This window comes from Cheilinus undulatus, linkage group 16 (assembly GCF_018320785.1).
Source record: "Cheilinus undulatus linkage group 16, ASM1832078v1, whole genome shotgun sequence".
Lineage (NCBI taxonomy): Eukaryota > Metazoa > Chordata > Actinopteri > Labriformes > Labridae > Cheilinus > Cheilinus undulatus.
Genome location: NC_054880.1, coordinates 16,160,960 through 16,184,289, shown reverse-complemented (window position 1 = coordinate 16,184,289; position 23,330 = coordinate 16,160,960). Strand labels below are relative to the sequence as shown.

The 23,330-nt window shown below is 38.9% G+C and overlaps 1 protein-coding gene across 2 annotated transcripts in view; it reads right to left on the bottom strand.

The window, feature by feature from the left end:
• Positions 1 to 437: 437 nt before the first annotated feature.
• The window catches only part of angpt1 (angiopoietin 1), a 103,400-nt gene continuing 80,507 nt past the window's right edge, over positions 438 to 23,330 (bottom strand). For both annotated transcript variants that reach the window (XM_041809591.1, XM_041809592.1), the window contains exons 8-9: positions 12,822 to 12,952; positions 438 to 5,846 (exon numbers count right to left, since the gene is read on the bottom strand). In XM_041809591.1, coding sequence (XP_041665525.1) covers positions 5,683 to 5,846; positions 12,822 to 12,952 — 295 coding nt within the window. In that variant the 3' untranslated portion in view covers positions 438 to 5,682. The remainder of the gene's footprint in view (positions 5,847 to 12,821; positions 12,953 to 23,330) is intronic.

Sequence of the window (23,330 nt, the reverse complement as noted above, 5' to 3'; positions counted from 1 at the left end):
CAGCGGTTTGCAGGCTGCAGTAATTTGTTTAACCTCTGATTAGGCCCAGGAATGTCAACTATGGAGAGACACTACGGGTCCTGACAGCACCATATGACACTTAAGCAATCTGTCATTGCCACGGCCAGTCACCAACCAAGACAATACACTGCAAAAGATACAAATCTAGTGTATTCTTTAATTTCTAATCAAAACAATAGGGCTTAGGTTCTTGCAGACAGCCTGGCTGGTCTTTCCTTAAAGACTGACTAGCATCTCCTGTGGCAAAAATACAACCCCAATTCCAAAAAAAGTTGGGGGACTGTGAAAAATGTAAAATGAAAACAGAATGCAATGATTTGCAAATCTCATAAACCCATATTTTATTGACAATAGAACATAAACAACAGAACAGATTTTGAAAATGTTATCATTTCATAAAAAATATTTGCTCATTTTCTAATTTGATAACAGCAACACATCTCAAAAAAAGTTGGGGACAGGGAAACAAACAGCTTGAAAATCAAGTGGTATTAATAAAAACACAGCTGGAGGAGCATTTTGCAACTAACTAGGTTAATAGCAAAATGGCAGTAACATGACTGAGTACAAAAGAAACTTTTTAGAGAGGTAGAGTCTCTACGAAGAAAAAATGGGCATAAGTTGCCCAATCTGCAAAAAACTGTCTAAATGTTATAGAACAATTAAGAAAATGTTCCTCATGGTAAAGTTGTGAAGGCTTTGAATATCCCACCATCTACGGTACATAATATTATCAAAAAGATTCAGAGAATCTGGAGAAATCTCTGTGCATAAGGAACAGGGCAGGTTCAGTCTTGGATGCCTGTGATCTTCTGGCACTCAGGCAGCACTGCACTAAAAAACAGGTATAAAATCACTCACTCAGGAACACTTCGAGAATGCTTATTTAAAATAAGCCGAAGCTTAAAATGGCCTGAGGCAAAATGGAAAACTGTTCTGTGGTCAGTGGAATTAAATTTTGAAATTCTTCTTGGAAACCACGGATGCTGTGTCCTGTTGAGAGTGGAAATGGGACCATCCAGCTTGTTAACAGTGTACGGTTCAAAAGCGTACATCTCTGATGGTATGGCTGCATTAGTGCCTATGAAAAAAACTGGCAAGGAAGACACAGAATTCTTGAGCAGCTAGAATCTGGGGAGAAAAACATCTCCTAAAACTCCAACAACTACTCGTCTCACTTCACTTACAGACTGTTGTCTAAAGAAAAGGGGATGCAACAGGATGGTAAACATGGTCCTGTCGGGATATGTTGCTACCATCTAATTAAAAATGAGCTGATATTTTTCATTAAATGGTCCCAGTTTCAACATCCTATATGTTGTTTATGTTATATTGTGAAAAAATATGGGTTTATTAGAACTGCAAATCATTTTATTCTTTTTTCACTTTTTTATTGGCTTTCCATTAACAAATAACAAATACTTCATACATACAACTCCACATCAACAATACCAAACTACAACATTTTGTCCTTTAATGAGATGTGCAAATTTGATTAGACAATGGAGTTAAATAAGGTTTGGTAGTTGCTCTCCATTTTTTTTTTTTTTTAACACTTTACAAGTAAATTTTGCTTGATATTTTGCACATAACATGCAATACAGGCTTTATTTGGCTGTTGTTTCCTGTAAAAGGAAGTTACTTAGATTTGTTTGGTTGTGAGTTTTAATGAATGTTATATGGGAAAAATAGGCCTGTCCTGAGCAAGTTTTACATTTTGCAGTGTAGCTTCTACACTGCCTTGGCAGAGATGGAGTCCTTTTTGTTTGCACCATCTGGTTTGGTACTCAAAAAAGCCAAGGAATCATGTCTGTTTATCTGTAGGATTTATCTCATGTCTTTCTGTGCAGTAAGCTCCTTTGCATGACACACACTACATACAACACTGAAGATGTTATCACGAAAGGAAGCTTTCTGAAGTGAAAGCATGTCGGATTATAGGAAGAAGGAACAAGAGCCAAACTCGGGGAAGCCTGACTTGAAACCCTCATCTATCATCACATTAATCTGGTGTAAAAAGGTGCAGCCTGGACACAGATTGAAAACATGAGTGCATCACATGCTCCTTTATTTAATCTAGCAACACAACATCGGCCACATGTTAAGAAAAGATGTTTAAATAAATCTGCAAATCTGGAATTTAATGAGGTAAAAGCAGAGTTTTCAAAGGCACATTTCTCCAGGGTTATTATCTTAACTTCTATGTTTTATGCTCACCACTGTACTCCTGGCAGAGTAAAAAAAGAAGAGCTTTCCTCAGGAAAGCCGCTCCACATACACACACACTTTAAATTATACAATTTTAACTATGCTAATAAACATGTCAGTTGTAGTTTTACAAGTTCCAGATACACTTTATCTTCCTTCCACATGTACCTTCAGTAAATAGATCGCTGTAGATTGTGTTGTTGTAAGATGGAAATTATGAAATATGCGTTCACACGGATCACTTGGTGGAATCATTAATTTCATGCTTCATATCAGATCCCAGCTCCTTTTTTTCTGAAAGCTGCAGTGATGGGAAACAGAAACTGGCCGAATATTAAAGCTGTGTCATTTAGATGTCTGAGAAATATAGTTTGGATGAAATTTGTGTTACTCATCTGCTCTTTGCATAAAGTTAAGAGGTCAGTATTTGAAAAAAAGAAGGTTTACAATGTACGCTACAGATACAGATCATTTCAGACACATCTCATCATTTTTAGTCTTGTATGGTGTCCCACAAGGGCAAACATCCTGCAACAGTCCAAAAGACGTCTAGAAAAACAAATGAGGTGCATTTGGAAGCAATGAAAATTCAAAACAGACAAGCAGACGTACAACAGGACTTCATCTTCATCTATATCTTCAACTAAATCTTCAAAACCTACAAAAACAATGGGATTGTAGTATGGCCTAATTTAATTTTACAGGGTACTTGTCAAAAGTTACAGATAATAGGCCTCATGTTCATCATTCACTTGTGAATGGGATATCTCAAGGAATACTGACTGGCTTATGTGAACTTTGCATATATGTCCATTCATTACAAATGGACTCATTAGATTTTAGCGAATTTGGTCAAGGATATCAGGCCTTATGCAAGCTGTCCCCTCTGGCTAAAGGATGAAGTGATTAGATTTTGAGGGCCAAAAGTCAAATATCAAGGTCATTGGGCCTCATGTTCATCCCATATTTGTAAATCCAAACCATCAAAAACACATTGAGGGATTTTCTTCAAACTTCCCACAGCTGCCTACAATGACTCAAGGATGAATTGATGCAATTTTGGATGTCATGGGTCAAGTTAAAGGTCACTAGGCCATCCCATGGGCAATGTTCATCTGTTGCTTGTGAAGTAGTAGCAGTATCTCAAAAATGGCCACTCTCACTTAGGGATAGACTGATCAAATGTTTAAAGTATCTGGTCAAGATCATTGGGACACATGTTCATCATTTTCTTATGATTGCAATAGCTCAGAAACGGCTGGAGAAATTTCCTTCAAACTTGCAAAAATGCCCCCTCTCACTCAAGTATAGACTGATCAAACATTGAATGCCATTGGTTAGGATCATTGGGCCCCATGTTCACCCCTTGCATGTAATTCCGATAGCTAAAAAAATGGCTGGAAGAATTTCCTTAAAACTTGCAAAAATGCCCCCCTTCACACAGAAATAGATTGATCAATCCTAAAATGTCATTGGTTGGATCATTGAGCCATTTGCTCACCCCTTGCTTATACATGTGATGGCTAAAAATGGTTGGAGGAATTGCCTTTAAATTTGCAATAAACACCCCCTCTTAATCAAGAAAAGACTCATCAAATATTGAAAGTTATTGGTCAGCATCATTAGGCTTTTTGTTCATCCCTTGCTCATGACTGCAATAGTCAAAAATGGTTGGAGGAAACTTGTAAAAATGCCCCCTCTCACTCAAGGATAAACAGATCAAACATTGAAAGTCAATGGTCAGGATCCTTGGGCCCCATGTTCACCCCATGCTTGTGAAACCAAATTCTCCATAAAGCTTTGAGGGGATCTCTTCAAAATTTGCACAAATATCTCGTCTGACTCAAGCATATCTATATCAGATTTTGAAGATCCTAGGTTCAAATTCAAGGTCACTGGGGCCCAGTGCTCATCCCTTGCTTGTGAAAACAATATCTCAAGAATGGCATGAGGGATTCCTTCAAAATTACAAATATGTCTGCTCTGACTCAAGGATACACAGAATACATTTCAAGGACATTGTCTAAGGTAATTTGGCCTCATACTGACCCCTATGTCATGAATGCATTATTGAATATATAGTTAAGATCACTGGGGCACATGTTCATCCTTTGATTATGATTGCAATAGCTCAAAAATGGTTGGGGAAATTTCCTAAACACTTGCAAAGTGCCCCTTCTCACTCAAGAAAAGACTAATCAAACATTGAGAGTCACTGCTAAGGATCATTGGGCCTTATGTTCTTCCTTTTTTTGTTCATCTCAAGAGAGCTTTGAGGGATCTTCTTCACACATTATTTTATGAATTTCCAGCTCCATATGAAAAACTATTTGCCTTTTGCAGCATGTTTACCCTTGTTGGCCACCATAAAATAGTGCATAATGGACAAAACTTTTAGTTAACATCTTTTTGTACATTTAGTACAACACCCTTAACTAAACTATGTGGTTTAGAAAAGAAGCATTAGATGTTTGACATGCATTTCTTCACCTATGTGCTGTAACTGTTGAGTATCACTTGCTGCATCTGCATTAATATCTTTGTTTTTCATATTCAGCAGAAGTAAGGTGATCACTTATTACCTAAACCTTGGCATGTTATTAGCTATTTGTCAGCCAATAAGAAAGAATTCAGTCCAGAACCTAATCCAATAACAACTTCACGTCTTGAACCCTGCAGCCAGCAAATACTGCGAGTGACCCTGAAACTATTACAAATCACTCCAATTACAAGGTCACCTTTGAAACCAGTGAGTGTGTGTTTGAAACATTAAGCGGACAGATATTCAGTACATGCTGTACAGTACAAAAGACAATTTCATCTTACTTTGGGTATACAGCTATCATAACAAAAATAGTACTACAATCAGAATATTAATGGGCTGCATTTTTGGAGCGATACTTCAATAAAAAGCCGCAACTCTCCTCTAAGATACATTCTGTCCTGCAGTTTAAGAGTCCATTCTGCTCTTTGATAGCCACTTTCCATTCAGAAGAGTTCAAGCCCTCCATATTTTGACAACGCAGGTCCCCAGAATAAGGAACGTGTTGCTTTATGAGTTTAAATTCTCCTACAAGCAGATCTGAAAGCATTATATGTGCTCAAACTTCAGGTGTAAAAAAGCACACCTCAAAGTATTCATCCTCACACAAGGTCAAGTTTATGAATCTGCTTGGGAACAAAAATCAGTTCATGTGGATCCTGTCTTTGCTCTGTCCCCCCCCCCTCTGCTTCATGAGTCTTTTTCAGTCCAATGAGGGGAAAGGTTATAATGCGGCAACAGCAGCAGCTCAGTTGCTCTGGGGGAAGAACCACGTTGATCAAAATGATTTATAAGGACGACTCCTGTGGCCAGCAAATTGAGATGAGACACCAGGATAAAATGGGAAGCGTCCCTCTAATGTGCTACATACGTAGCCCTTTGGATGCTACGAGTTCACAAGTTCAAAGAGACTAGGAGAAGTCCAAGGGGCGGATCATCATGACGGTGGCTCGTAGCGAGTAGCTGGGACCCTTGAAGTAGTGCCACTTGATACCATTCAACTTCCCTACGTGTTGTCCTTGAGTGAAGTACATGCCGTTAAGGTTGGACGGGCCGCAGGCATCAAACCACCAACCTGGGGACAGAATACAGACAATATAAACACAAAGATCATAAAGACATATCATTTATTCCATGCCATGTACTGTTTCTAAAGAGGCTTGATAAATACTGGACAAGTAACCTCTTCGTCCTTGCTAAAGGTCTAAAGTTTCCTATGGCCCTTCCAACAGGGCCATGGCTCTGGCTCAAACACCATTTCACTGCTATCTGCTCAATGTGTCACTGTCACAGGGTTCATTGGCATACCAGTACCTGTTGCTGAACACTTTCGATACCTCTGTCTATTTAAAGTAAAGCATGCATGTGCAGAAGCTTTGGTGCAATGGCATGGGGACCTTTATTCTACTCCAAATGACACATTGCATTATTAGCTTCAGGAACGTCTGGTATTTAGAGAAAAGGTGGATATAGAAACTTACAGTAAAGTTATAAAATTAGCCAAGAATTTGTTTTCTCTGTTTTGAGTTTGTTTTTGAACTGTAGTTGTAGTTCTTAAAAGATTTAGCACCTCATAATAAATTTCCCCTCCAATCCTAGGTCCTTGGCTATGAAAAACTACAAAAGAATTTCAAATAAAAGCTAATCACAATCAACCAAAACCCCAATTTCTTTCCTTGCCTGGTGGTGCTACTCGTTTAAAAATAGATTAGAGTCTCCATGTATTTATAGTGAAAAAATGATTTATCCGCAATTTAAAAAAAAAAAAAAAAAAGAAAATAAACAAGGTACAAAAAATATATCAAAAAATGAATGTTGACATCTGTCCAAGACAGACAGGATAATTCTACCAAGGTACATTCAGAAAAGCTGTCTTTTACACGGAACTGTGTGTGGGTTTCTGAAGTGAAATTAATAGACTTGACTGCTCTTATTAAAAATTTATGACCCACTGAAAACAGCTCTGTGACCCACGTTTGGGTCCCAACGGCAAGCTGAGAAACACCGCTGTAAAGTATCACTCATTTGATATAGTTGACATAGAAAATGAAAAAGATAACCTGTTTTACAGCCTCCAGCTCATTATTTTCCCTTCCACCTTCCAACAGGGATTTCAGCCAGTTAAAAATCCTCACAGGAGCTTTAAACAGGCTATTTTCCCTCTTCCTAAGCTCCGAAACAAACAGAGCTGTAATAGTTATTTTTATTATTCAAACTGATATTACATATTTTACATACCATTCCCAATATAACATCTCCTCCATCCTAGTAATGTGTCAACTCTCCGGTCTGAACTAGTGAACACGCTCTCACTGATACACTCACTTACAGAACATATGTGAGGCATGGCATGTGTCACTTTCTCCGTGACAAATGGCAGCACTCCTCTCTCTCTCCTCCACCTAAATACTACCTCATCAGTGCGTATGACTTTTCACCAGACCTGTCAGCGATCAAGAGAGATGTTCCATCCAATTTCACATTGATTGCTGCTTCATCACAAGACTCATACACAACATGGCATGGAAAATGACCTCCTTGAATGTCAAATACAAAACACAGCTGCTGCCAATAGCAACCAAATATGCCATTAATACTTGAATGAAATGGTTCTCAAACCTGGTTGCTCTAAAGCTGTTATAGAAAACAGAAAAATAAACCAATAGATGAATAAAAATAGAAAAAGAAAAGTGGAGAGACAACAAACAGAACTCTCCTTACCTTTTGGGATCACAAGATAACTCAAATCACCAGTGTGAAGCACTTAACATAATTGTCTTCAAGGAATCCCATATGTAAACAAACACATTTAAAAATTTTGTTAAAGCAACTTCTGTTACTATTTGAGATTAAAAAGTTTGATAATAGGGGCGCAGGTGGCCGAGGGGTTAAGGCGCGCCTGGGCTCGAATCCAGCATGAGGCCCTTTACCGCATGTCTCTACCCCACTCTCATCCCTGTTTCCAACTCTAGCCACTATCCTCCTCTATCAAACAAAGGCACAAAAATGCTCCCCAAAAAACAAAAAAACAAAACAAAAAGCTTGGTAATAAATTCCATGCCACCATTGCTCTGTAATGAACCATTCCTTTTATCACATTTGTTCTGCACGAAGGCAGCCGAAATCTACCCTCTGGTGCCTGCTGAGTACAGCACTGATGTTCATCAGAAAAGAATGTTAATTTATTATAAAGTACTTCTGGGATTTCATTTATAATAATATTTTTTATGAAAGATACAAGCGAGTAATGTCATTTACTTTTGACATTTAACCAGATTAGTTGATTATGCATTGATGTTCCACTCGTTCTATATGGACAATTCAGAGCTACACGAGCTGCTTTATTTTGGGCTACTTGTAGCTTGTACAAATTACTTAGTGTTGTATGTGACCACTAAAATCTAGTACACATGAGGTTTGTAAGGAGTGCCGCATGAAAATATAACCCTGCGGAACTACGAGCATACAAGACTGGTACTAAATAAGCTAATCAGCTGAAAAAATGGTATAGACGCAACGCAATATATGGTATCGCAATGCTCAGTGTATTGCAAAATGGTTGAAATACGATAATACTGAATCATTACCTAAGTATCGTTGTTACATCATATTGTGGGGCTTTGTGTTATTCCCACCCCATCGCTAATATCGTATCGCTTTTAGTGCTTGCAGTGTAGTATCATATTGTATTATATTGTTTCAACTGTATTATAGTGCATCATATTGTACTGTATTGTATCGTAACTTACTGTGTCATATCCTACTGTATGTGTCAAACAGTATCATACAATACTGTTCAGTATCGTATTATACCCTAAACAGCATTTGAGGAACAAATGTGAGAACTTATAAAGGGAGTTAGCCCAGATTAAAAATGACCCCAATTTTCTAATAAACAAATCAACCCAATAGTATCCTTTTGGTCGCTTCCAGTTAGCACCCTGTCAAGTCCAGTTAGGCCAGGACAGGATGACAAACCTGAAATTCTGATATGTTCATCTTATTGAATCAAGGTCCTGGGGCTACTTGGGACTTACTGTTGTTTACATCACACAACGGGAGCGATTATTTTTCCTGATGTTTGGGCCCGATGTTTCCCAACAGGCGGGTCAATATCTGGCCTACATTTTGTCATGGTTGTAAATATTTGTCATCAACTGTGTTTTGAATGACACATGAAACATGCCAGTGCTGATTCGATAAGGTCAACATGTGTTGATGTGTTTGGTTGCTTTAACAGTAAAAATAAAAAGGCCTCCCACTTAGGAACAATTGCTTGTTTTAAAGTCCTGTAGTTGATACTGTTGTGGGATAGACCACGCTAATAGAATGACACAACATGTTTTGCAACCTGCTGTTTTATTTATCGAGGGTATTTCTTTCTCTCAAACCACAAAGCTAAATAGAGCATGTGTCCAGCTTACCATCCCTCACTTGATGATAAACCACAGACCACACAACCGCAGACACACACATAAACATTCAGTGAACACAGCAGATATCTTTTTGGATTTACGATCAGTATACTCTCTATTTCTCGGCCTGATATTTTAAGATGGCTTGTAAAAACAGCAGGGATGTCTTTCTTTTGAAATAGTCCTGGCTTGTGCAGATTTGTCTCATGAAAGAGGAACCCTCCAACCTCCTTCTGTCAGAGTTTTATCCCTTCTGTATGCTCTGTTACTGGGTAAACATATACATTACAGGATGTGTGAGTTCTCCTCCTTATTGCTAACACGGCATGCTGTAGTCATCCTCATAAATGTAGCATAGAAGTATGTCTTTGAATATTCCAGACACTTACATCATTTGATTTCGCCTGTGCTCTTGTGAATTCAGGACATAAATTACATGATATACGGTATATACTATCACAGAGCTGGGTTAAGACCAGCATTGACTCAGGCTACACATTGTAATTCCTCTTCTTTGTGGCTGACCATAGGCAGGCTGTAAATCAAGGAGAGAAGGGGGTGTTGACCAGTGATTAGATGCCAGCTCCCTTTAAACTATCTCCATGACCTAAGAGGTAATGCTGATTTTCAGTCTGCTCTTGGAGATGCTTGATTAGGACCAGGTCAGTGATCGAGCTGCCATGAGGTGACAGCGAGGGTCACCAGGCTCCACTTACACAGCAGGAGAATCAAAGTCATTTTAAATCTCTCTGACACTTGGTGCCGCGCCCAGGGATTTTTACTGTGTTCATTCCCAACCACAGAGCAACCAGGAGGGGAGGCAGAGTGAAGCCTAAGAGGTGCAGAGAGATATAAGTAGCCACATTAGCCCATTGCATGTCTAACAAGAGCTTGTTGTGATATAATGACCTGAACTAATGGCAGGGTAATAAACACAGTTGGGTTGGGCATGAAGAAAATCAGAGAAAATTAATGTTTCAGTGGTTACATCATGTTAACAAATTCTCATAAAATATGTTTTATTATACTTTATTGTGTTGACTTGCTGTTGCCATATGGACACTAATATTCAACAATTGTTCTTCTGTATTCTTGGGCCTTTTTGGTTGTTTGACTCATGATTTCCATTTTAAATAAAATTGTACTCTTTGCTGAAAATGGAACACAAAAGGCCAAAGTGGACATGTGTCTATATATATTTAAATTTATCCCATTTGCAGTAATAGCAGGTGGATTTTCACAAAATCTCAACTTATTTACCTTATCATCTTGGGATAACAAAGCTGGTTTGTGTCAGTGATCATCCCTGAAAAACAACTAAAGTTTACTTGATATCACAGAAAACAGAGCTATAGGGGTGTTGGTTGGCCCTGAGGGTGGACCAGTTGATGATAACCATCTGTTTTAGGGCACATTATATAAGCTTCCATAATTAATATTTTATCTTTACTGTGAAATATCATTGTGTTACAGTGCGATACCATGTGACATTATTCAACATGATACCATGTTATACAATATGATGTGACATTATTCAACATGAAACAATATGATACATTATTATGACATTATTCGATACAATACACTACAGCATGACATTCAGCATGACACGATATATAGTAAAGCTGGGCAATAAAGTGTATAAAGTGGTTATTTTGGAAAGATTCTTCTTAGCAGTGATGGGGGACATTTGCTGGCGATGGTTTGTGGGAGCTTAGGGAATCTGCAATAGCTCCCGGGCATGACGAAACCCTTTTAGAACCCAACAGGTTGGGGTGAAGAGAGGAATAGAAGATAGATATGGGAGGGAGGGGTGCGAAATATGAGAATGAAAGGGAGAGGAGATGGGCAGGTTATTATATGATTTCTAGGAACGCAAGAAGAGGTGTGGTCCTGCTCCTGACAGTGTTGCCAACTCCTCGGTAAGAAAAGTAGCTATTGGCTGTCCTAAAAGTCAGAGAAGTTGTGAACTGGTGACCTAATTTGCATAATTGTCCATTTGCATGTAATAACGGATGCTGCAGGAGAGAGGAATGACGCAGTGGGAGTGACCAAAAGAGAGTAAAAAAATACCCTAAACATGTTCAGAAGTACTTTCCTCTGTCGATTCTTGTTTCTTTAATGTCACAATTTCAAGCCTCCTCCTTACTCAGGCCTGGGAGTGGCAAAAGTGTCCTAAAAGAGACACTCTGGCAGAGTAACATTTTTTTTTTTTTAATATTTCTTAATTTTTTATCTCAATTCTTTTTTAGTTTAATTTTCTCAAATTTGGTTTTGTTTTTAACGCTATGACTCAGTTAGGAGCCTGCAACAAGTCACGGTAAAACATTTTTCACATTTTCTTTGTATACGTCCTAAGTAACAATTTAAATAGACCAAAAGGAGACAATAGAAAAACAATCAAGGAAGCTTTGAGGTGCAATTTATTTGCAGAGATACTGCTGCTGCATGAGGAATGGGCCACCCCTGGGTCCTTTGGGACAGGAGAGGGGCCCATGGCAGCACCCACTGCTGGTGAAAAGAGTAAGGAATGAAATGTCCTTTTATGTCAGAGTCTCAAAAACTTTCCAGCAATGCTAGAAAAAGTCACTAGATTTGTCAGTGGTTGATTTTTTTGTAAAAGAGGTGCTACAGGGTTCTGAAAACTCGCGAAATATAGCAACAGAGTCAATATGTTCAAAAATGTTCAGTATCAATATGTTTTTAAATAAGATATAGGTCATAAAATTATTGGGACATTCTTTGTCTGCATCTTATTTTTAATTGTAAACTGCACCAGCCTCAAAAACCGACCAAGTTAAACCATAGTGTTGGCCCAATTTGAGTGGTTTAACTTAAGTTAAATAATTACATAATTAAAAATAAAGAAATAAATTTCACACTGCTTTCATCATTCTTTTAACAGTATTAAGTTTCATTTATCCTCTTGCGTTAAATCTATTGCCAGCATTGCATTTTTTGCTCACCTCTAATTCTGTGGGAACAATTAGTCTGTGTCTATGGGACTGATTATTCTCCATCTGCTGCCTTGATTTCTTTTGACCAGTTCAGGAAAGCTGCACTTCCCCTGATATTTACAGTTCTAAATGTCTCAGTTATTATTTTCCAGTCCTTTAGCTTCACCAGTCTTTTAGCAGGACTGATCCAGGAAAAATCCAATCTGTAAATTTGAATAGCTATTCTTTCTTTTGTTGTGCTTGTCTTCTCTTCCAGTGTTAAAGATCTATCTATTTCCCCCCACACATTGTAGAAGTTAGTTCAGCAAATCATTTTTTTCTGGCTTATGATTTCTCACATTGTGCCTCCTCTCAAGTCCTCTTGGTCCTCTGGGGGAGCTTTGCGTCACACTTTAAAAACTGCTGATCTAAGCTTAATCTTGTGTCCTTGAGCCTTTTGGTTCTAAACCATGGACAGTGAAAGCTTTTCTGGCCTAAAAGCTGAACTGAAACAGTTTTACTAAGGCCTGGGCCCATTACTGTGCCTACTGTTGATTATTATTTGTGTTCTTGCAATATTTCCTGATCACAGCAAAGAAACATGGATGTAATATCAAATCTGATGCAAACAGGATAGGTTCACCAGGAGGCGATAGTGATAGAGGTCTCCTACAGGCCAAAAATGTCTGCTGCACTTACCACCAGTCAGCATGAGCGCACACTTGCACATGCAGTTATCGTTGTCCATGTCCTTGGTGCTGAAGTCTGCTCCGTGGATCACCAGACTGCTCTGTCTGCCTGCAGTCCCACTGTGGCTTTTCAAAAACAACCTGAAAGACATCATGAGAGGAGAAAAGGAGAGAGTCAGGACGTGGAAACACTTCAGGAGGAGGAAACGGGGAGTGGAGTGTGTCTGAGTGTGGGGTGTAAGCAATAAAGACAGAAAGAAGACATAACAGGTGGCATGAAACCTCTCTGGGGAGATATTTATTTTTGTTGCGATTGAGAACATGAAGAACACCTGGAACAACATCAACAAGGTAGAGAAAATATGAGAAAAGAGAAAGAGAAAATAGAGGATATGAAGGAATTACAGATGGCAAACGATGAGAGGAAGGAGCGTGTAGTGTAAGGAATGCCTGTGAATCACATTTCCATCTGCAGAGCTACAGTACAATATTTCACACAGACTAAATCCTTAAAACTGAGCCTGTAATAGTTATATACTGTAAACATGCAATAGGAAACCTGCTTAAACCATCATCCATTCATGGCTGGACGGGGGGGGGGGGGGGGGGGTTAAGTCTTTGGTATCCTAGTATGAAATATTTCTTTATGTCTTCTTGAGCTTTAATACATGTTTCCTTTTATTTGTCCTGCCTTCTTCATGTTACATTCCTCTGATAGAATTATATATGCAACTGCATGTTTTCCACCACTCTAGCTACATGTCATATCAAGTCCAATTTCAAGTTTTTTTTTTTTTCAAAGAGAGTATGAGATGGCTGTGGGTATGGAGTAACTAACTATAATGTGTATATAAAGTCATGTGCAAAAGTTTTAGGCATGCATAGTGCTAAAGCATGTGCCACAACCAGTGGTTGGAGGCAGGGACGGGGCAAGAGTCGAGCGTGACACATGTCGACACATGTGTGTTGCTTACTCGCCAAGGTCAAGCTCAACAGCATTTTTTTTTTGTCTGGGTCTTTTCACCCTTGGTAATATGCCCGGTGATCACCAGTGGTTTTCAGGCCCTTGGGACATCCAGCATGACCAGTGGTTCTGGCAATCCTATGACCCGCCTGGACAGTGCCCTAGGCCATTGGTTCCCAACCTGGGGATCTTAGGGGGGGTGCGAGGCTTTATCTGTTCTGAGGCTAGATTTGCAAATATTGAATAAAACCATGATAAAGCAGTTTTTCTTATCTCTTGGGTCCTGGGGGGCTCTGCTTTTCTTAGGTACGTGTGTGTGTGTGTGTTGGGGGGGTGGGGGGGGGGGTCCAGGGAAAAATGGTTGGGAAACACTGCCCTCGGCCATGCTCACTTGCCACATCCACCTCTAACTCCTCCCTTATTATTTTTTCAACAGATTATTTCCCCATGCCCCTGGTAAAATGCAAGGACATCCTGGGGTTGTGTCAATCCTCTTTCCCTAAATATACAGTATTTCCATGATTTATACAGTTTAAAATCTTATTTTGCTTCGAGTTTAGAGTAGTTTGGCACAAATTTCAACAGTGCTCTTGATACTTGATTTGGAAAACACGTAATGATTAAAGGCAACTTCTTGTTAAAACATAATGGATAATTAGTGTAATGCATCGAAAAATCAATTTGTCTTTCCCTTAACTCCTGTATATTCCAAAATACCATACATTCACTACCTGTATTAAGCTCAAGCCCAAAATATCCTGGGTATATTTGGGGCTATTCCAGCCTCTTTGGTGCACAACATACCAGATTTAGTGTAAGGTTATTAAAAATACATGTACAAATATAGAAGCTGGGGACGTATTAGGAAACAGGAACCACTATGAAATAGTCGAGCCTGTTTAGCGCCCCATGGTATCAAGTGGGCTCGCTCTAACCTTGTGTAAAGTATGAGGTAGTGGAATATTTTGGGCTGTTATACTGTATGGGAAATAACCTTGACCTCTCTGTTACTCTGTTAGTGCATGTTACAGATTTAAAATATGCTGCAGAATGTAATGCAAAGTCAAGGCATGTATTTAGTGAAACTATTTTCTGTTAAACTGATGCAGAGTATTGCCTAATAACTATCTATTCAATTTCAGGGGGTAGTAGGTTAGCATTACGTCTCCTTGCCATAAATTCCCTCAGTGTATGTCTGTGGGACTGTTAAACTGTCACTCCCAAGCTGAATTACTCCCCATACTTAGCATACAATAGAAAACTAATAACTGACTTGGAAGCAGATTCTCTCCTGGGTGAGTCCCACGATGAACTTATTTGATCAGGAATTCCTGCACACACATCTGACAGTCCCTTCATCTCTCTGACAGCTTTACAATAACCAACAGAACACACCTTCTTTAATCTGCAGCATCAACTTTTTCCTCTCTAAAGTCTTTGGTCTCTCACGCTCTCTCATTTCCACCTTCTCCCAACAGAAGAGACTGCATATCTAAATAGGCGGACAGCAGCTCCAGGCCGATCAGGTCCTTTTTGTTAAGCAGGGTTCTCTCCATGGAGGCACTTTCCTGGATCCATTTCTCTACAACAGGGGACCATGGGCGTGGAGTGAACCTTGCACACAGTCGAAGTTTTCCGATGAGAAAGTAGCAGATACTAAAATGCCTTTCAGGAAACGTTACAGTATTTATCTGCAGCTTTGCAAAGCGGTGATGCAACAGGTTGAACACCTCAAAGACACAGACATGCACACTTCCACAGGAAAGGAAGTCATTTAACGTGAAAAGCCTCTGTATTTGGACAGCTGTGTAAATGCAGTACAGGTCACAGTGGGGAATTCACAATGCCACTAAACCAACATGTGTAACCCTACAACCGAGTCATGTGGCACCAAATGAACATTGGACATGGTAAGACTGGATTAGGACCACTAAGTATGAAATGTGCCATTCTTGTGCATTGTCCTTAGCCAGTGAGCACAAAACTGGATTTCATTGCTTATACCTATTTGAAATTAGTGCAGTATCAGGTCTGAACATGAGTTACTTTCTATAACTTAATACTACACCATCTCACAAAATACAAATTCCTATAAGAATTTTGATTGTGGGGGTATCAAAAAGATGTAACTGAGAAAAATCATTCAGAAAGAATGCATTTCCCCAAGTTTACATCCTGTTGGACAAAAGTATTTGGCCACACACGCTAGGTTAAATTCGGTCAGTCAGCTGTCAGTGATATTATCAGAAAGTGAAAGCTCAGGAACAACAGCAACTCAATTGTGAAGCAGAAGACAATAATATCACAGAGCGGGGTCAACGGCTGGTGTGTAAAAGTCATCAACGATCTGCTGATTCCATATGAGTTCTGAACATCCACTGGTATTAATGTAAGCACAAAAACTGTGCAGTAGGAGCTTGAAGGAATGGGTTTCCGTGGCCGAGTAGCTGCATGCAAGCCTCACATCCCCAAGTCTAATGCCTAAAACATTACCTGCCTGACTAATAGTATGGGGCTGTTTTTCAGGGTTTGGGCTAGGCCCCCTATCTCCAGTGAAAGACAATCTTAATGCTTCAGTAAACCAAGACTTTTGGACAATCCAACTTTGTGGCAACAGTTTGGGGTAGGCACTTTTCTATTCCAACATGACTATGCCCCAGTGCACAAAGCAAGTACTATAAAGACATTGTTTGATAAGTTTGGTGTGGAAGATCTTGACTGGCACATACCAAGCCCCGACCTTAAGGATAACCTGGATTGGAGATTGCCTCCAGGCCCTCTGGTGCAATATAAATGCCTGACCTCATAAATGCTCTACAGTAGGGGTTCTCAACCTTTTCAGCCCGTGACCCCCAAAATAAAGGTGCCAGAGACCGGGACCCCCCACTGTACTTAAAGGTGGTTAAACAGAGCCATGCATATCAAGAATAGTCAAATACAGGGAAAGCTGTCCATAAGGGGGATAAAGGGGAGATCTTTCTGGGCCAAACTGGGGGCCAATGGAGTCAGTAAAGGCAATAAAAATCTTTTTTAATTGTTTGTGCTATAGTATATAGCCATCTTAAAAAATGTAAAACCCTTTTCTTAAAAACAGAGTTTAAATTGGTTAAAACTGTCAAAAAATGTGCTTTATATGGAGTTTAAAGGAAGCAGAAATGGGTTAGAAGTGTCAAAAATTTGATAAAAGTGGCAAAATGTGTGGAAAATTTGGTGAAATGGGATTTAAAAGTGGGGAAAAGCAGGTTAAACTGGTAAAATTGGCAGAATTTGGTTAAACTGACAAAAAATGGGCATAACAAATAGTGAAATGTGGTTAAAATGGGGAAAAGATGTGTAAAAAATGGTAAAAAGGGGGTTAATAGTTGCAATAATGGGTCAACAATAGGCAGAAAGCAGCAAAAATTAGTTAAGAAGTACAAAAAAGGCAGAAAAAAGTGGTTGAAAGGGTTTCAAATTGGCAAAATGGGTTTAGAGTGGCAAAATTGTGTTAAAATTGGAAAAAATTTGGTGGGGAAAGTGATGGATTTGGGTTTGAATTTTGAAAAAATGGTGTAATGTGTCAAAAGTGGATAAAAACAGCTGCGAAAATGCTTCAAAATTTTGCAGAAATTGATTAAAAGTGGCAAATAATAGTGACAAATTTGGGTGGGAAAAAAAAAATTCAAAAAAATATTCTTAATTTTTAAGGCATCTGGTGACCCCTCTAAGTGTCTCGTGACCCCCACATTGAGAACCACTGCTCTACAGAATGAATGGACACAAAATCCCACAGAAACATTCAAAAATCTTGTGGAAAGCCTTTCAAGAAGAGTGGAGGCTGCCATAGTGGGAAAAGGGTTGCCAACTCATTTTAAATACAGGGTCATCACAGTCCCTGTTGGTGTAATAACTGGCATTATACTAAGAATCCTCAATGTGGTTAGTATTACAACCAAAATGATTTTATTTACACATTGTGAAAGAGGAAGTTTCATAACACAGTCCATAAATAAAAGATAAAAATCAAAATCAGTGTTGACCATCATTCCAGTGTTTCTTTTCTGCAGAAAAATACTCATAGTGTAATCTGTGACACATGCTGCTATTACAGCTGCTTACAACAAGGCAAAAGATGCCTCTAGAGATATTTTCCAGTCAGCAGGGACTCACATCCTGCTTCACTTACGGGTAACATGACTTATATCTGCTAGTTCTTGATTCTGGAGAATAAAAAATGTTGTTCTAAGAGGATGCCTGCTGCTGCTCTGACAAGAAACAGACTTTGCACATCCACTCTTTACTTTCCAAAATCTCTCTACCCGGTCTGCCAAGCTGATGAATCATCCAAAGCTCATCATCAGGAGGAATTTTCAGCATGACACGGTGACGGGCTGCTTTAACTAGTCCGTGGTTGTGCTTTCCGGCGGTGCTGCATATTTACCTAACCAACAATTTTAAACATGACCGACATGTGCACGCACCCTGTTAGGCTCACTGCTGCTCACAAACAAGAGTGGTAATCCAAAATGAACCAGGAAACAAAGTCAAGAAGTGAGGATCTTTTACTGATGCCTGTTTCTAAGAACCAAGAAGAAAAATGAAGATTGACAGAGAAGCCGTCAGAAATGGATGCTAATGAAACATATCAGGGGACAGACATCTGCTCATCAGCGTGGTAGGGGATTTAACTGGTAATGCGTGTTAATCTGATTGTTCCCGTTGGACTAACTTAGTAATGTGATTGGTCAAGGCTCATTAGTTGAAACAATATTGAGCTGTGAGAGGAATCTCAATGACACCTCTGGGGAGGGTGGGAGGTTGGTGTCCAGCCATCTAATTCCTCTCATTTCCACCAAGGATGTTGGCTTGTTTTTAATCTCTCAGTAATTTTGGAAAGCCCAGACAGCTAAGAGTATTTCTATTTCACCCAATGTGATATCACGTCAACCACATAGTTTTTGGTTTCAGTAAAAGTGAAGGAAACTCTAGATTCAGTTTGAGTTTGAGAGAGAGAAGGCATGTATTTGAGAAACTGTGTCCAATTCAATTAGGATAACTTTCCTCACTACAAAATCATACTCTTAACACTCAAAATGTTCCCATTGAGGTACTACACTTAGAGACATGGACATTTTCAGTATGGACACAATGTAGTTTGGTATTAAATGTGAACAAATATCCACACACTCATTTGCCAGATAAATGCCTCCAGTGGACAGAAATCAGAAGTTTTTGGGCAGTGAAAGAATTAGTATTCAAGTATGATACAGTACAACATGATCCCACAGTACATGGTTGAGTTAGATATGGTTGAGATATGATGACATTATATAATGTACAACTCAACACAACATGGAGAATTATGATTTGAAATGATACGACTCAACACAGTATGACATGATGAAATGATACCATGATGCAATATGATATGCTACAATAATCTGATCAACGTGCTTTATAAGTAAACTTGACTAGTAAATATTTTACAATATAATAAAATATTGGCAAAAATGGACTAAAAAAATAGTCTGATATGATGCAAGGAAATAATAAAATAATGGTGAGCACAATGAAATGTGGTTTGATTCAACATGATACGATTTAAAAAAAAATATGCGATACAAAAACACACTTTATAGTACAGTTTGATGTAGTTTACTGATAACAACCAGTGTTAAGTAACACGTTACGGTAATACAGTTACTTTTTATGGTAACTAGTGGTTTAACATTGTTCTTTTCAAAATCATTAATGGGGTTAGGGGACATGCAGATGGTTAGGTGGTTTAAGGTGTGTCCCATGTACGCGGCCGGCTCAGATTCGAATCCGGCCTGTGGCTCTTTGCTGCATGTCTCTCCCCAGCTCTCTCAACCCTGTTTCTGAATCTATCCACTGTCCTCCTCTATCTAATAAAGGCACAAAATGCCCAAAAGTAAATATTAAAAAAAATTAAAAATAAATAATCATTACTGCTGTTACAATTACAGAAAATTAAAATTACTAGTTACTTGTTATTTTTATAGCTGACAACTCGATGATGAACATCCTGACCGACGGATGATGTGATGGGACCGTGAGCACAGCAGCATCTTGGGAGAAAGAATAGAGCCTCTAGTAGGGTTGTCAAACTCAATCACAGCTGGGGCTGGATTCTGGATTCAGGACTAACCCGAGGGCCTAAGAGCATCACCTTTTTAACCAAAAACTGTCAACCTTGTTTCAACGGTAATACAATATGAAAAAAAAAAAAAAAAAGGCACTGATGATAAACGATTTTGACAATTAAAAAGTGACTCTTAAAGCTCAAAATATTATATGAGAAGTCAAAATGAGTTGAAATGCTCCAAGTATGAAAGTAAAAGTCAGCATCCTAGGTTTGAGTCCTAATTGTGAGATGCTAAATTGAAAATGTGAAATTGAAACACAAATTAATTTCTTTTCCCACATATTTTTCCCCATATTTTTACTCCTTACTTTTTAGATTTTGTGACTTAACAAGGATATCTTAAATCATCAATGATAAATTTACAGAGGAAATCTGCAGACCTCATACTGATGGGCCAGTTATAACAGAAATATGAGATCATCTTGCGGGCCAGATTTAACTGTTCCACGGGCCAGATTTGGCCCCCGGGCCATGAGTTTGACACCTGTGCTCTACAGAGACACGGACAAACACAGGCACTGAAACACACACACACACCACGGCTGAGCACTCCAGTGTGAGTTCTCTGTCTTGGTAATACCAGCATTACTTTTCCCTCCTCAAAATAAAGGACAAAAAAGAACAAAGAAGAAAACTTTTCCACCACTGAGAACAGTTATTCTAGCCTCACGAAGGACGTACTTAAACAACATGCTTCAGCTAAACTAGTTTCCAGAGAGCCCGGCACTACAAACACCGCTAACCCAGGTACAACTCATGTTAGCACAGCAGACCAAGGAGGAGTCACTCCATCCAAACAACCAAGGCTTGCAGAGCTGCAGAGTGTGTCACCAAGGCAGCACTGAACAGACTGACAGCGATGTTTTTGAAGACATACTTCTGATATAAGCGGTAGAGTCGCTGCCTTCAGAGAAATAATGGGAAAAAAGAAACAGATAAGGCGAGAGATAGGACCATCATGCAGAAAGACAGAGAGAGCAGCTGGGATTTTATCTGTACACTGTCAACAGAGTACAGCTATTTTAGACTTCTTAAACAGCGTCAAAAGTTGAGAAACATTTCTGCTGTGTTCTGTTGCAGGCAGTAACAAGTAAATGTAACTAGCTACTATTTTTCAGTAACACTGATAACAAGATACAGTATGACACCATAAAAACTTGCCATGATAGAATACAATACAATATGATGCAATGAAAGTTACAATATGAAAAGATGTGATTCAATATGATATGATACAATATATGATAAAATGTGATAGAATGAAATACATGATGGGACATGATATGATGGGATGATACAAGTGCCAACGATATGGTATGATAAGGTATGGTACAATTTTATCATAGCATATGATACCCAACTATCACTGGAGTCAGACCTTCTTCTGTCAACTCATCCATTTTACAGTGATGCTTGTACTGGCACAAGGACATTTGTCCTAGTTGAAAGATGCCCCTTTTTTCAGCCCTGAAATGATCAGTGCATGCTTACAGATTCACATACACACTGTCTCTGTCACACACACCCACACAAGCACGCACACACGCGGGCATGTACAAGCCTACACACATACTCACACACATAAAAACTGTTGGGGCTCCTTGGTAGCTGCACAGCTCCATAGTATACAGGCAAAAATACAAAAATTCCTCACATCGGCATAGAAATGTCAAATATCACCACATTTCATCAAAATGAAATGCTAGCATTAAAGAATGCATGGTTTCGTACTGCAATAAAAGTGAGATTAAAAAATGTGGTTTTAATGGAAGCTAATGAGGGAAATTTTGCCTTGAAGATGTCCAGAGGGTATATCTGGCCTTAAAAAATGCTTGTGAAATAAGATCAATTTTGTTGCTAATCTTTGACCAATTCAAGACTCTTCTCACCACCAGAAGCCCATCCTACTATTCATTTATGGAGAATGATTATTTTTTTGTAGTAAAAAATGAAATATTTAATCAGAGATCAAACTGGCATTTTAAGGGTTAAAATCCTGAAAATTACTTAATGTTTGGTATTGTTGTGAAAGTCTAAAGTTGTTTAAGAGATTTATGAAAAAAGTAGAAAAAAATATTGATGTTTGGTAATTTAATGGCAGTTTTTCTGTACGTGTACATTTTCGCCTTGAAGGTGTCCAGAGGGTGCATCAATATAAGTATAAATGATATCTAAGAGTTAAACATGGTGGATTTTAAAATTTTAACTACAATGTCTAATGTCTCTAGAATTTCACTTTGGATACTGTCATCTGTTAACTCACATCCCATATGAGGATTCCAACAGTACTCAGGAAAAGCATACCAGTATTCCTAGAAAAAAAACAATACAGATGAGAAAAGTCACATTACATTACATTGGCTTTATGCACCAAAAGCTGAGGCTCATTGCTCAGTGTTGGAGAATTCATATACAGTGCCGTGTAACTTTTGGTCTCATAAATGGAGGATTAGCATATGATAAACCTATGAACCATAATTACATACAGTATGGACCATGGGAAGACTTCATTTTTATAGGTGTTTGACTCTGTAGGACCTGCCAGATTATCTCTGCTATTTTACCCCTGAAACCAATTAAAAACTCCAGTGAAAACATAAATCAGCCTTCATATTGTAGAAATGCGTTTAATTCAAATAACACATAGGATGTAATACGTCCCTTTGTCCCCACACAGACAAAGATGTGTTAGATCAGAAAGCTTGAATTGGCGTTGAGCCCTGGATCTGTTAATAATGTCGCCTGCTTGCTGTCCGACTTTAATCTGACACTTCCTATTCACATCACACTGTGGTGCACTGAGCAAAGGATATTGCTGTCATACAATCACTTTATGAAAAAGCTCCCAGGAGAGGTTATAGGGAAAAGCCATATGACAAAGTGTGTGATGGAATGTGTGTTACTCTGTACAAAGTTCAAGTGCTTCTTTGAAAAGTACAACAGCAATAAAACACAGAAGTGGTGTAAACGATCGCTATAATGTTCACAAAATGCTTTTTAAGCCTAGAGAGAAAGTGGCTGAGGCATTTTTACAACAATATGTCACATTTTATCTTTTGACTGACACACCAAAGCTCAGGGTGCTTGTTTTCTTTCATCTTCTACATGAAGGGCGACGACTCGGCTCTCGCACGTGCTGTTACACACCTGGCAGTGATTAGCCCCCTGAACTGCAGTCTGATTGGCCCGTTGCAGAGGTTAATCACCTTGACCAATGGTTCGCTTCCTACTGCAAAGTCTGCAGAGGTGTCTGGCTTGTTGAGACCTACTTGGCTGCTCTCTTACCATCGGGTGTCATATAGCTCCATTTAGACTTAAGTAATGTGAACATTATGTGCAGATGCATACAGGTTAGCTCAGATGGAGTTTTAAATGGACATACGGTCCTCATCTTTAAGTGTAATGCCCAG